Genomic DNA, 14,913 nt, shown 5'->3' with positions numbered 1-14,913 from the left:
CTGTAGCATTTACTTTGCTATAGTCAGTCTATGTATTCTTAAGAAATGCCTTTATATATAGTTATCGATTAGCTTGCATACATAGAGTGACTACAATGTAATTGCACAAACAGCAGCGCAAGTTACTGTTCCTACAACATTTATTTATAAGTTATACAAAAAGCAAACTGTAGTTGTATGGGAATGTGTAAGTGGATGCCCTAAAGTTATTGTTGAACTACAACTCCCACATGTCCTGCCAGCTCACTTGGCATGTATGGTTTAAGTTGCTAGGTGCTAAATAACTCGATTGCTGCTGCTCTGAAAACCAAGTGATATGTGGCTCATTTTATGTTTTTCTCATAAATAACCAAGAAATAAAGTTTAGGTGTTTGTTAGTAACTCAGGAGAGATGGAAAGTGGGTTGGATTTTTAGACCTTATTCAAAGTCTTTTCCAGGTTTTCTATCAGATAGGAAAGTTGGGCAGGTGGGGGTTGAACTTTAGATGTCAGTCAAGAATAGTTGGACCACTCCTCTCTGCTCAGAACACAAGCTGCCGGTCAGATCCGAGCCAGGTTAAGCAGATTCCCATGATAGTTCCCCTTTAAATAAATACATGGAACTATATATAATTCTATTCTATTCTGGGTAATGAATAAAAGCCACCCAATGAAAAAAGGTATCTATTCTAAAGGTTAGGACACACACACTTACCCATCCTCTATAAGCATAGGCGTACTGAGAGGTTCTATATCCTCAGCCGTAAGCAGCTGGTTAATGAGTGTGTGCGACTGCGGGTCAAGACTTCGTGACTGTGTTGGGATTAATGTTGGGTGAGCCGAGTAGCTAAAGAGATGAGGTAGGTATTGATAGTGCATTGGACCCGGCGTCCCCAAATATTGGTCCCGTAGTGAGCCGAATCCATTGAGTTCCATTGACCTACTGTATGAAAAGACAAAGAGGTGGGGTTATTCTAGAGGCAGATGAGAAATGTACAGTTACATTCTAGTAGCAACTTAACTTGCTCTTCAAGGACAAGGGACACTTTGCCAGCTGCTAAAAGTAGTCCCAAAATGCCCAAACTTATCCCCCTATTACCCTCTATGTGAACAAAGCTGTGCAAATTTCCTGCAGTAAAAAGCCCCAGATAGTCCCATGTAAAGTGTATGTATGTGTACTATACAAATAACTGCTCTGTTTAATATACTCGCTGCTCCATAAATTCCTGAGGGTTCTACACAGCCATATTGGCTGAGCTGCCCAATTATATTCATTGACTTCCCACCTGGAGGAAGGGGTAGACACAGGGGAAGGCTGATTGCTTTCTGAGACTCCATTCCCAGGAGAGCTGTGGTCACTGTCACCATTATTACTCCATGATGTATTGGCCTCCTCTTCAAACTCCTGTCCAGACATTATCCGCTCAATCTCTTCATCGGAGATCTGCAAGGACAAATCCGCAGTATTAAATTCCATGCAGTATAAAACAGTATAGCAGGACTCCCTGATGGCTACAGTTCTGCAATGCCAGGTGGTTCTCAAAGCCTTAGCCAAGCTACTTTCATTTTATTCTAATTTAATATTGCTGCACGTTGCTATTTAGACATTGCCACTAGGGGGTGCTGATGTACTGTTAATATACAGTATTGCATTTAATTGTCATACTTAGAAACTAAAATGACTTCTGATTCTGATACACATCCTGTTTAGGTATGAAAATGCCAGGACTCCTTGCCATATGCAGAATCCCCAGTTTCTATACAGTGTGACATTTCTGCATATTAAACCATTATAACTACAGTGCCCCACTGATCTATGTGTTTACTTACCTGTACAGGGCCGATGCTCTTGTTCCTTCCTCCAGGCATTCCATCTTCTCTAATTGCTGAAAAACAAGTTCCAGTCATTTAGATTGAGGTGTTGAAAAAAATGATAAAGTCAGGAGAAATTAAAAAGCTAGGTGTTACAGGAGAACATAAATGTTATCACATTTAAAAGGGATTTTCTTTGCCCAACAGAGGGAGCTGTTGCTCCATCACACTGCTATCTTGCAGGATTGTGTACTAAAGGAGATCTTACCCCCCGCCCCCTCAAATTAATTAGTATAAACTTTTTACTCAGAGTAATGTTTTCAGTGATTACTAAGATATTACCAGTTTTAGACTACGCTAGGATTTTAGCTTAGTATCTTTTTTTGATGGCCCTGAGTGCCATCAACCCTAAATGTATATGAATTCAGCTAACCTTTAGTGCAGTGACACTAGAATCAATGGCAGTCTGGTTTATGCTCTGGCTGTCATATCTGAAGTATCAGTGATTCGGGTGGCAAATGCAAGCCTCTGATGGGCCTCAAGCCCATTGCACTTGGGGACCCCTTCAAGGTGCCCCTGTGTTTACATCACCCCTTGAATTTGCAATATCAGAGTAGAAGAGGGGAAATTAGCGCAACTAACCCTTTGCATAATAGAAAGGGTTAATTATACAAAGAATACATTTAATATTTATATTTTTACTTTTTACAACCAAAAGGTTTTTTTTCTAATTTTAGATGTAATGTGCAAGATGACCAAGAAATGGCACTGCTGCGGAACCACTTGTTAAATGGAATATAATCCATTACAAAAAGCCAGTTGGGTCAATCAGCAGTTCCAGCCCTGTAAGTAAGGGGAACTTGGTACAGAACCAAGATGCGGAGATGACTGAATGCAGGTTTAAAAAGTTTTAAAAGTTTAACTTTTTCCCTCTTTACCTCAAAAGATATATCAACTATTGCTATTTATTGTCACCCTGCCATAGTGCTCTAAGGGTATCAGCAAATTCATGTACAGCTCAGATCATCTCCTGACTGATATTCAGCCGGGACCTATGGGCTGACCCAGTAGCCCCACACAGGGCAGTGCACATGTCTAATTTTAACAACCTGATCACTCTGTATATCTCTAGGGAAGATGAAAGGCTTCTGTGTAAAGTCACTGTCTCTGGTGTCCAGCGTCATCGCTGCGGGAAATGAAACCTGAGCTCGCCCCACCTTCCTTTCAATTGCCATATTGGATTTGGAGGCAAGTCTTTCCTGTGTTTTCATATTGTGAATTACACCTGTGGGTCAGGTTTGGGCTTCCACTGGTCAACAATGGCTGTGACGAGTACCTAGTTTGACTAACACAGGCTGCAGTCAGTTCTGGAAGAATGTAATCTCCTTATCAGTAATGCCGCAATAGACTAAGGTCTTGTACTGAATACAATAATGGGAATGGTAGGTCAGGTGTTTCCCATGACAACAGATCTCTCTTTTCCACAAAGAAAGAGCAAGAATGGGTTGGTTTTTGTTGTTGTTTGTCATTTTATCAGTAATAACCAGATTCAAAGATACACTTTATCTCTGCACCAAATCCAAATAATTATAGGCTCTATACATACACTATAAATGCACCAAAATCACTTCAGTTAATGACACACTACTAGACTGTATTACTATTCCAACAGTGTTTTAAAACTGCTAGCACATTTAAGGACAGCTAATATTCACAAAGTAGATATTAGCCTATATATGGCAATCTAGCTACAGATCTTGTAGGGAAGCTTGGATTCATACTTGTGCACTTATGTGCCAAAATCCACTCTATGTGCCTGCACCCAGGCCCACGCAATGGCTCCACGTGCAGGCACAGGGAAAGGCTCACGCCAGAGTAGGGGCCGATTCTTGGTCTGCGGTTATTTGCAGGCTGAGAATTAGCCCCGTGTGGCATTAGCCTAAAAGCCTTAGCTAGGCCATCCCCATATGGATCATATAGCAAACACAGAATAAACAGTTCTGGATGGAAGAGAGCCTCTCTCTGGATATTTGGGCAATATGCAATGGCTATGGCTAAAACACAGAAGATAACGTGAATTCTCAAAGACAATTTCTGTTTTTTTATCTCATACATTTCCCACAGGTCTAAAAAGGCAGCTAGAAGTGGCGACACATGGTCCCAAATGATATTTGCACACTTTAGTTCTATTTATGTGCATGGCCATATTGCTCTGATCGGCTAGCTATGTGTAACTTCAGGCTCAAGAGTGCAAACAGAAATATCTGTATCGCTAAATAAAAGGAATCAACTAATCTGGGCAGAGAAGGGGGGCTATAAACTGGAGCCTATTAATGATCACCAATCAGCAATCTTCCGATACCCACACAATACCTTTAGTACAACCTTCAGTCAAATGTTTAGTCAATGATTTGCTGAGAAAACCTTCAAAAGCAAGGACATGGGCATGACTCAAAGCCTCTTTTGGAAACAAGGGGGTTAGAGTAATTGAATAGCATTGAATTGTTGTTCTCTGTAATATATTTATTTCAAAACTCTAAATACTTTGCTTTGGTCCCTTTTAAGGCTGATGGCCCACGGAGTGAGTTAGCGCCCCTAATAGATCTCTGCTACGGGCGACTAACTTGCTACAAGGGCCCTCAAGTCTAAGGAGCACTTTTTGCCCATTCTTCCCCACAGATTCGCTGTGGGTTGTTCAGGTGATACTTTTAAAACATGGAGTTTGGACTTGCAGTACATTCAACTTTTTGTTCTTGAGCCACTGCAGCATTGCTTTTGTCTAGGGCTACTGCATACCACCCACACCTAGACATTTGAATTTGACACCAAATCAGGGCTTTACTTGTATAGCATGTTCTCTTACTGTATTTATTTTGCACCACTCCTCTTTTTGTTTTTAAAGGATGCTGCCACCATGACGGACTTTTGCATGGCTGCTTTTGAATTCTGGATTCTTTGGTGCCACCTTTCTTCGCAGGCCAGCATTATGCAGAGCTACTGATATGGCTGACCTGTACCTAAAGTAAAGTATGGTGGCACAGTAAGCCTTTCCCAGCAAGGAGTGCGTTTTCTTGGTAAAAGGATTCAAGGAAATGCCCTGAGAGAACCTTTTCAAGTTTGGGTTAAACTGAAACAGTGGTGAAAATGAATCTTTCCATTACCCCTATCACATACCCAAAGCCAAAGGAGCAGATCTTATAATGGCCAGCTTTAGATACACAAGCACTAGCAGAGCAACATGAACAGCCTGCCGTCAATCGGCCGGGCATGACGAGTCCAAATTACTGCTGAGCTGATCTCGAGTGGCCAAACAATGTAAAGCTATTATTTCTGCAAATGATGGCAGTACACAATATTCAAGTATGGGCACTGAATGCGAATGCAAACAGCTAATTTCACTTATTTATAGACAGAAATATGCTTCTAATGTATATCAGTGTCACATCGAAAAACTCATTTCGAGAGTCAGTGCTTTGAAATAAAAACATCACAGAGAACAACATTTCAGCATAGAATTAATTATTCAGTAAAATATCGTATAAATATTGTTTTTCAATAGAGCAAACTCTGCTTCAGTTTAGGAATTAAGACTATATTGTAAGAAACGTGATTGCTTTTGGGTGCGGGGCATAAGCAAAAGGAGATTGAATGAAAAATCATTTAACAGCCCCACTCCATATTTAATACGGAATTTGGCCATTGAACAAATCATTTCTTCTACTGTATGATTCCACTAGAACTACATGTACTGGAGTCAGTCAACCAATCAGGAGGGCTGTTGGATCAGTGCAATGTGACTTTTCCATGTTTGTGCCATAATGTAATATCCATCAAACAAGCCAAATAGTTTGGATACAGTAGAACCTGTGTAGGGTCATCTTTTCCCATAATAATTCCTGGTTTTCCAATTTGTTTTTGCGTTTTGCCAAATTAGCACCAAATTAATTTACAAAAACCATATGAACTTTTAATAATAACTTTTGGTTTTCCCTATAATATCAGACTGAATTTAAACACCCCATGTCCATAATAACTTTTGGTTTTCCCTATAATATCAGACAGAATTTAAACACCCCATGTCCCATAAACCAAAAGGGAAAACACAGTTTGTTCTATGAATAGATTTATATAGGGTGTCATACAGAACATTTATATTTTTAATTCTTTGGCCCTAGTGCTAAGTTGCCTGCCCCCCATACCCCCCAAGTAAGCTCGCAAAACAATGTGGCAAGTAGTCCAGGGTGGGGCAGCTGGCACCAGAAGGCGTGCAACTGTGCGGGGGGGGGGGGGGGAGATCCTTTTAAGTTAACTTTTGGCATGTTAAAAATGGCTAATTTTAAGCAACTTTTTATTAGGGCTTTATTTTTTATTTTTTCATATTTTTTTTTTTTTATTTGGTTGCCTTCAACTTCTTCTAGTTTTCAAATGGGGGTCACGGATCTCAACATCTAAAAAAAATAAATGCTACAATTTTAATGTTATTGATTACTTAGCCACTTATCCAAATCAATGTCTGGTTGCTAGGATAATTTGGACCCTAGCAACCAGATAGCGGCTGAAATTCTGAACTGAAGAGCTGCTGAATAAAAAGTGCTATAATCAGAAATTATATAAAATGAAAAACAATTGCTAATTGTCTCAGAAAGTCACTCTCTGCATTATGCCAAGAGTTAATTTCATGTTAAACAACCACAAATATTGTAAGAGTAAAAGTAGAGATGCACATGGAGCCATACATGACTGATGAACCAAGGTTTCTGCCTTTATTAAGGTTCTTTAATAAAAGACTGATCCAGTCTGTCTTTATCCTTAGCAGGGGACTGTCTTAAGGCAACCAAGTGGGTTTTGAGTTACATGTTGAAGACAGGGAACATTTTACATTTGAATCTGTGAATATTAGGCCGGTACGTTCACTCTGGGGTTAGCTAAACAATGACAGTTTATTTACACTATACTAACCTGACACAATAATTCAACTTTCAGCACATTTTCCTGCATCACTCTGATGTACGTGTCAACCCTTCTACTTACACCCGAGCTACCACCTCCAGCCCGGCCTAACACAAGGGCCTGCGCATTTCAAAGACACAATATGTTAGAGCCATAAATTACTGTACCACTTTCCTGCCTCTCTCTCGGCTTCCTAACTTTTGACCTTGTAAAATACAGTGGAGTCTAGGAAGATACTGTAATCATGGCTGGTCAAATGGCCAAGGCTTGCACCCACCCCCCACCTTCTTCAAGGGGGGGGAAGCATTATTTTACCAAATATTTTTTTAAGTTCAGAGTCTGTAGATACAGAATTTCAGGGGAGGTGTGAGGATGTGAAACGCGAGGAGTCCAAGTTATTTTAAGTAGGTGACCATTCCATTGAAGAAGGGTTTTACTGGTGGACCATCTTGCTCCTTTAGCCAGTTTTCAATACAAAATATGGGCTCCAGGGATTCTATGGCATAACTCAAATGATTAAACCTATAAAAGATCCCATGTAATAATTAAACCTTTTTATCCTACTTTGTCGCTGCAGCGTTGTGGCACAGGTATTGCATTTAGTTTTGGTGGAGCTGGTGGTTAATAACAAGCAGGATACCTAAGCTTGTTGGTGTTTTATTGGCCAAAGTTCTCTTTAGCTGAATTCTCCTACTTCTGTCCTTGACCTAGATATCCATGGATCTGTCTAAACTGGTAGACAGGAATTGTTTGGAAAGTCTGGAACAAAGCATTATTATCATAAATGTGTTCAATGTTTATATATCTAGAATGCTGATGTATGGAGACCTAGCATATAAAACCTACATTTTGCAAAGTGATAGTGACTGATTTAGACAGCAGAGTGTAGAGCAGCCTATTGTTGGAAGCATATGGAGAGCTGAGCAGCTTGGCACCTAAGTGTGGCTGGAGTGCAAGTGTAACTTTCTGTAAATACACGGCCAGGTTTGGGTCTAGCAGCTGGGTGAGAACAGACTATTGCCCCCAACAACTGAACTTCAGATTCTGGCCAGGGTAATTAGAAGAGTGTTACCTTGAATATTAGGGCAGGGAATACTCATTGGCACACTGAATTCATACAAAATTATTCCTCGCATTGTTTAGAATACCATGAAAAATATCAGTGATACATTAAAGGAACAGTAACACCAAAAAATGAAAGTGTATAAAAATAATTAATATATTATATACTATTGCTCTGCACTGGTAAAAGTTGTGTGTTTTCTTCATAAACACTACTGCAGTTTATATAAATACCCTGCTGTGTAGCCATGGGGGCAGCCATTTAAATTGAAAAAAGGAGAAAAGGCACAGGTTACTAAGCAGATAACAGATAAGTAGCATAGATTCCCATTGTATTCTACACAGTTTATCTAGTATCTTCTTATGTAACCTGTGCCTTTTCTCCTTTTTTCAATTTAAATGGCTGCCCCCATGACTACACAGCAGCTATTTCTATTAACTATAGTAGTCTTTCTGCAGCAAACACACAACTTTTACCAGTGCAGGGCAACAGTACATTATATTTTAATTATTTTAAAACATTTTTATTTTTTAGTGTTACTGTTCCTTTAACAAACTCAAGGAATAATAAGACTAAGACAAGCAAGTATTCTCAGTAAATACTGCTGGAATCAGATAGGCAAGTCTCTTATAGAATTACAAAAAAGGGAAATCTACACATCCACCAAGTGTTCACAGTTAATATGAGCGACATTGAAAATTCAGAGTCCTACTGTAGGTTCCAGTATTCAAAGAAAGTACTCATCAACAGGTAACAGGCCCCGTGCTGGCTGTACAACTTTCAAATTCAATCCAAATAACCTGGAGAGTACGCATGTTCCTCAGTGCAACAGTGTAATTTATTGAGATATCACCGCACTCTGTGATATCTCAATAAATTACACTGTTGCACTGAGGAACATGTGTACTCTCCAGGTTATTTGGATTGAATTCAAAACAGCGACATCCCATGAACTGTACCTTTCCACGTATATGCAGCCCACAATAACCAGATGTACTTTAACCAGAAGCAAGAGGGCAAAAATGGTCAACGAGAGCTGCTTATCTAAAGCTGCCCATACACAAACAGATATTATCGAACAAAGTTTCGTATGATACTCGGTGCGGGTATGGTGGATCGACAAGACGATCAACATTGCAAAAGCTTTGGATACTGGTCGTCTCGTCTATCAGGCAGGACAAAAGATTTTGATCGTGCACCATTGAAGGCGCCCAAGCAAATTATGCGTTTAGGGCTGAATTGTTAGATGGGGTAGAATCCCTATTGTTTCTACCTCTATATCTGACGATTCAGCCCTGAACCTCAGTGAAGGGTGGGAACAATCTTTCCTAATTGATCGCAATTGTAAGGTGTATGGCCACCTTTAGGTTATGGTGCATTTCAGTACGATCACAATACACTGATAAGCCCCAAAGAGGGCAAAACCAGTTTCCATCTGGGAACTCTCCTAGCTGTGCTGTAAAACTGAGAAGGTAAACCTAAGGCTGATATCTCATGGAGAGATTTCATTGCCTGCAACAGGTCTCTGCTCCTGCCCGCGACAAATTGCTCCAAAATGCCTTTCTACTGGCAACAAAATGATTCGCTGCTGGGAGGCCTTTGCATGGCTTGGGTTTTTCTCCTATACAGGGAAAAAGTTTTGTTCAATAGGCTGTGTTATTTTGAATTAAAGCATTTCACACATGATACAAGATGGTTGACCCAATTTAATGGTCTTCTGCCATGTCGGCCTCTGTGTAAGTGAGGCCTTTCACAATGGTTTACAATCAATTGTCCAGACAACGACATCCTATGTCACTGTACAACCAAAATCTTTGAAATCCCCATTACCCATGCATCTCTTGAATGTTCTTTCGTTCTAATGTGCTAATGTGTAGAGGGTTTAGCTAATTTTTTCACCAATTTTAGTCTCAATACATCGTAACATAGTTAGTTAGGTTGAAAAAAGACATACGTCCATCACGTTCAACCATAGTGCCTATATATAACCTGCCTAACTGCTAGTTGAATACCTTGGATACCCCAAATTATCAAGTCCTCTGTTATGAAATTTAATACCATATCCAATATATTACCTGCCTGCATACAGAGTCTGTGCTGCCCTTTTTTGGCAATAATTTATTATATAATATCCTGCCTTAGTTCCTTACCTTTACGGTTCATCCCCATCTGGAGGCACTTAAGTAACCGGCAGTACTGGCAGCGGTTCCTTTGCTTGCGCGACATAACACAGTTCTTGTCCCGGCTGCATCTGTATACGCGCTTGTTGCAGATGCTGCGCTTGAAGAACCCCTTGCAGCCCTCGCAAGAGATGATGCCATAATGCAGTCCTGTGGCACGGTCCCCGCAGATAAGGCATGCTCTCTGATCAACGCGGTCATCTGTAAAGTGAAAATAATAAATGGTGAACATTGGCTTTCAAAGACTTTATTCTCTGATAGACACTTGTGTTATACTACAGGCATGGAGATCCAAATTATGGAAAGACGCCTTATCTGGAATACCCTTGGTCCCAAGCATTCTGGATAAGGGGTCCTATACCTGTACAATGCAAAAACATATATGTGCACAGTAACAGAAGCAATCACTGTTTAGTAAACCAGCTCTGGTGTTTTCTCTTATAGCATTATTTGTTTTGCAACTCATTATTGCTCTCTATTGCACTTTATTAATGGACCCCATCATTTCAGGCAGGGAAATAATGCCTGCAACTCTCAAGAAAGCCTGCTTGGTCAAAACTATATGCTCTTAATTTGTGAAGAGCGGTTTAAAGGGGTTCAAATGAGAAACTAGAATATGTGTAGGAGCAGGTCTGAATGAAAGATAAGTAATAAAACGTAATAATAACAGTAGAACTATAGTCTCAAAAAACAATGAAATAAGAATAATGAAGACCAACTTAAACGTAAAGAACTGGCCATTTTAAAGTCTAACCTGCCATATACTACCCATATCTGGACTATACTGCACCCTGGTTCAAACCCCTACCTGCCAGTGACTGCCCTGAAGGCTGCATGGGTGAAGGTTGCAGGGAAGAACTAGTTTCATGGTGTGTTTCAGGGTAGTGCATCAATGGATCTGCCACTGCTAGTATTATGGTTTCCCTGAGCAGAATACTTGTAATGCTCCTATTTAGTCTAAATAACCTGCAGAAGGCTGTGGACATTACAGCTGCCACCCATGTCCCACTGCCCAAGGTTTCTGAACTATGTGGGGAAATCCAAAGCCATTCTGCAGAGAAGATACCAACATGGTGACACCTATTCCATCACAAACATCAAAGGCGGCATTTTATTTTATAGGGATTAATTATTCAACCCCATCCCATGCTACGTATCTCACATCCCGACAGTGGATCATGATCTATTTTACACGATACTTTAAAAACACAATGCATTCAGATACAAAAATTTTTTCCCCTTAATATTTTACGCGCAGTGCCTGTTCATTGTAAGACAAAGGGAAGGATTTACAGGACAGATAAAACCCCAGGCTGCCAGATACAGCAGGGAGATAAATTAAAGAGAGTTATTTTAACTGACTTGGCAATGTGAAGCGTGAGTTAAGATTAAACGCAGATCCAAGATAATGAGGATACATCTAGGTTAACGAAGTTGAATGTTCCAGTAATCATAGTGACAGTTTCCCCTCTCCGTCTGACATCGACGTCGCTGGAAATGACGGCACGCCAAGGAGGATCGGGCTCACCGAGTCAGCAGCCCAATTCTGTCGCAGTGGGAACGTTGAAATCAGACAATATCAGATCTCATATGACAGCTCCCCTAGCTCCCGGCCACTCCATTTGCATTTTCCTCTTCTTTTGGGGCAGAATAAAAAGCAGCTTTAACCTCTTAGTTGTCGCATAGGAGAGGCAAGGCAGCGCTTTGTGGTTTGCTGGCTGCCGGCCTTGCTGGACTACAAGGGGTTAACATGTGCATCTACACTACAATGAATTACAATCTACTGTATATAATGTTTAAATAATTCAGTTTTTGGGACGCGTGCCCACAGGGTGAAGTACTGTGCTGCCACCGTGCACCGAATCCAGGGCGATTTCAGCTTTTCGCAGTGCGCACAATTTTATGGCAGTTCACGGTTTGTTGCTAATAAACAATGGAACACTGACAGTAACACAATCCAGCCATTCATGTTCATTAAGGTGCTATAGAATTCCTCTTTCTGTATAAATAATTCAACTTACAGTATTCACAAATGTTGAAATCGTGGCACAGCAGCCAGGAAAGCACAAAAACATTATGAGTCGGAATATCCACATTTGCTTTTATTGAAATATGGGAGCTGCCATAATGCTTGCAGAGAAAAAGATGAAGCAACTACGGCCTATGGGCCATTTTGGGGGGCATTGATTTGGGGCAATCAGTGATTAGTGTGTTTAATACACCCTGGGCCACACTTGCCTTGATCATGTCCGGAGTGAGATACAAAATAGGCCTTGGCAGTTTAAGTACACAGAGGCCCAAACAGCCCCACCAGCCCAATTCATAGTGACTTTTCTATGGCACCTTACAGCAGCCAATCTGGCATTTGCCAGAACTCACTGATTGCCAGTCTGGGCTTGAGATCCCCTTGTTTGGCCCATGAACCACATAAATGGATCTGTGTGTTGCAAAATAATATGGTGGGACATCCAGAAAAATCTGCATCCAATTCAAATGAATATAAAGAGAAAGAGCATTCATGAAGGATAATATAAAACCATAAACCCATTATTTTCTATAAGAGAATGAACATTAAGGGCACCCCTGTGACTCACAGAGAATCGTATTCATGTGGTTAGTGGCTGATAGAGGCGCTTACAGCTGCTAGTAAACACAATGTGAGTATGTGCTGTAGCCGCTGAGTAAACATCTTAATCCCTTTATCCCCCACTGACCCCTGGGAACCACCTGTGCTGACAACCTTGATTTATCAGGAGGCAGAACAAACAAAATATTGATTTACAAACCACACATGCCTCTAAATATTGTGCACAACTGCACTATGTCAAGTATAGGCTCTGGTTCTTTCTGCCCCCCCCCCCCCCCCATATCCAAATACCCTTGCAGTTTACTTTTGTTGCCTTAAGGGGGGCAAACACAGAAAATCTGATTACGCACATGGATGTCCAAATGTAAGAAGCATTTCTATTACAGAATATAAGTACAATTCTGCCCCCGGTGACACTGGGATCTCCAGGTTGGCAGGAGTATTCCCACATGCAGGGTACCTTTCTCTATGCTAAATACTAAGGGAATGCACCAGTACCTTCATGTCATTCTACTTTTATTTAGCGATGGGAGCCAAGGCCTTCAGGAATTCCTTTCAAGGAGCAGTAATGTCATGAAACTGTCATCGGGTGCTATTTATATCAAAAGAGCAGCGCTGACCTCACAATAGTCCCAGAGAATCAATAGGCTGAAATTCTAGAGAATAACCTATTCACCATTACTGTACTGCCGGCATAGCTTGGCCATCACAGTTAGTGAATAGGGAACAGGCTCAGCCATGGGTTTGTGCACATAGAGTACACTCATGAATGAAAAGCAAGAAAGCAAGGCGGGGGTCACTATAAAGACAATGGAATGTTGGTGCCTATGGGTGCCCATACTGTTATGGAAAGATGCTGGAATGCTAGCTCAGTTTCAGTGAGCCTGCCCAACCTCATCAAATGAGTGGATCTGCTTCCCATGTGTCCACCTAAGGAGGGTGATACTAGGGCCAAACAAGCAAATTCAAACAGCGGGCATAGGAGGCATCGGACTGCATCGAGCTGATGCGGCCCCCAATCTAAGGGAAAATCGAACCTTGCTAATGTGGCCAATTTGGGCCAGATATTGGTTGGGTAGGCCCGCCTGGGGTGCCCATACACGGGCAGATAAGCTGCTGAATCGGTCTGAAGGATTCAAACTGGCAGCAGAAATTTGCCCATGTATGGCCACCTTAAGACAAAGAAGTACAGTATGGGATCCATTATCCAGAAACCCATTATTTAGAAATCTCAGAATGTCAGGAAGGTAGTCTCCAATTGATTCCATTTAAACCAAATAATTCAGATTTTTAAAAAATATTTAGTTTTTTTCTGTAATAATAAAACAGTATATCTGTACATAATGGTAACTAAGATATTATTAATATATTAGAGGCAAAACAATCCTATTACAGAAGGACCCCATATCTGGAAAACCCCAGGTCCTAGTCATTCTGGATAACAGGTCCTATACCTGTATGTGTTTTTTTCTACAGTTTTGCTATATACATAACTGTCTAAAACACACATGCTCTAAACCTATATGTGCAAAGACCTTCTGTCTCTTTCTCATGACAAATCTTGTTTCACTGATGAATCTCTACAAGCGTGTGTCTAGCGCCTGATCAGTACAGCTTTATGTGATGACATTATGAATACCGCCATTTCCTGCTGAAATATAGATGTGCAAACAAGCTGCCTGGATCAGTGTTACCAGCTTAACCAATATGTCACTGTCGCTGTTATTGGCCCAAACACACCTTCTGCCAGGAATGAAAATGCCGCTGGGCAATCCTGGCTGAACAAAAATACTTACATAATTATAAAGGCTCATTAAAACACTGATTGCAAAGTGGAAAAACATGCAACATGCTTTGTTCTAAAAGTTACTGCTTGACAACGCTTAGGAAACATTCTGCCACTTTCCCTTGCTACTCTGGCCACTGGGGGGGGGGGCACTGTTTCATTTGTGTCTGTGGCGATAAGCGCAATAATGGCTGCTTCTTACTAAACAGCCATAAATAATCTGTAAAGTATATCCTTATAAACAGCATCTACTGATATAATTCTGTAACGTGGCTAATGGAACTTTACGGTATTATGAGAAATAATGTACCCTTTTACTGCAGTGTACGGACTGGGACCTTGTTTAAGGTGGGTTCTGCTTTAATAATGGGAAATTGCTTCCTACAGCAGAAAACCACTATTAAAATGAGGATTGTCAAAATGAATTTAAAAACTTGACTTAATTTGAGTGACTAAAAAAAGGTTAAAAAATTATAAGTATATTAGAGTTGCTAAAAAATTCCATGGCCTGTACTATATTTGCCTTATACTATACTTATATTTTATATATGTAATT

At 40.6% G+C, this 14,913-nt stretch overlaps 1 protein-coding gene across 4 annotated transcripts in view; it reads right to left on the bottom strand.

Annotated features, from left to right (window-relative positions):
• Positions 1–14,913, bottom strand: part of nr6a1 (nuclear receptor subfamily 6 group A member 1) — a 159,928-nt gene that overhangs the window by 12,355 nt on the left and 132,660 nt on the right. For all 4 annotated transcript variants that reach the window (XM_012968267.2, XM_012968268.2, XM_012968270.3 and 1 more), the window contains 4 exon segments: positions 9,955–10,185; positions 1,810–1,865; positions 1,266–1,423; positions 695–922 (listed from right to left, as the gene is read on the bottom strand). In XM_012968267.2, the coding sequence (XP_012823721.1) occupies positions 695–922; positions 1,266–1,423; positions 1,810–1,865; positions 9,955–10,185 (673 nt within the window).

This window comes from Xenopus tropicalis, chromosome 8 (assembly GCF_000004195.4).
Source record: "Xenopus tropicalis strain Nigerian chromosome 8, UCB_Xtro_10.0, whole genome shotgun sequence".
NCBI classification, from domain to species: domain Eukaryota; kingdom Metazoa; phylum Chordata; class Amphibia; order Anura; family Pipidae; genus Xenopus; species Xenopus tropicalis.
This window is presented reverse-complemented; position numbering and strand designations above follow the sequence as displayed.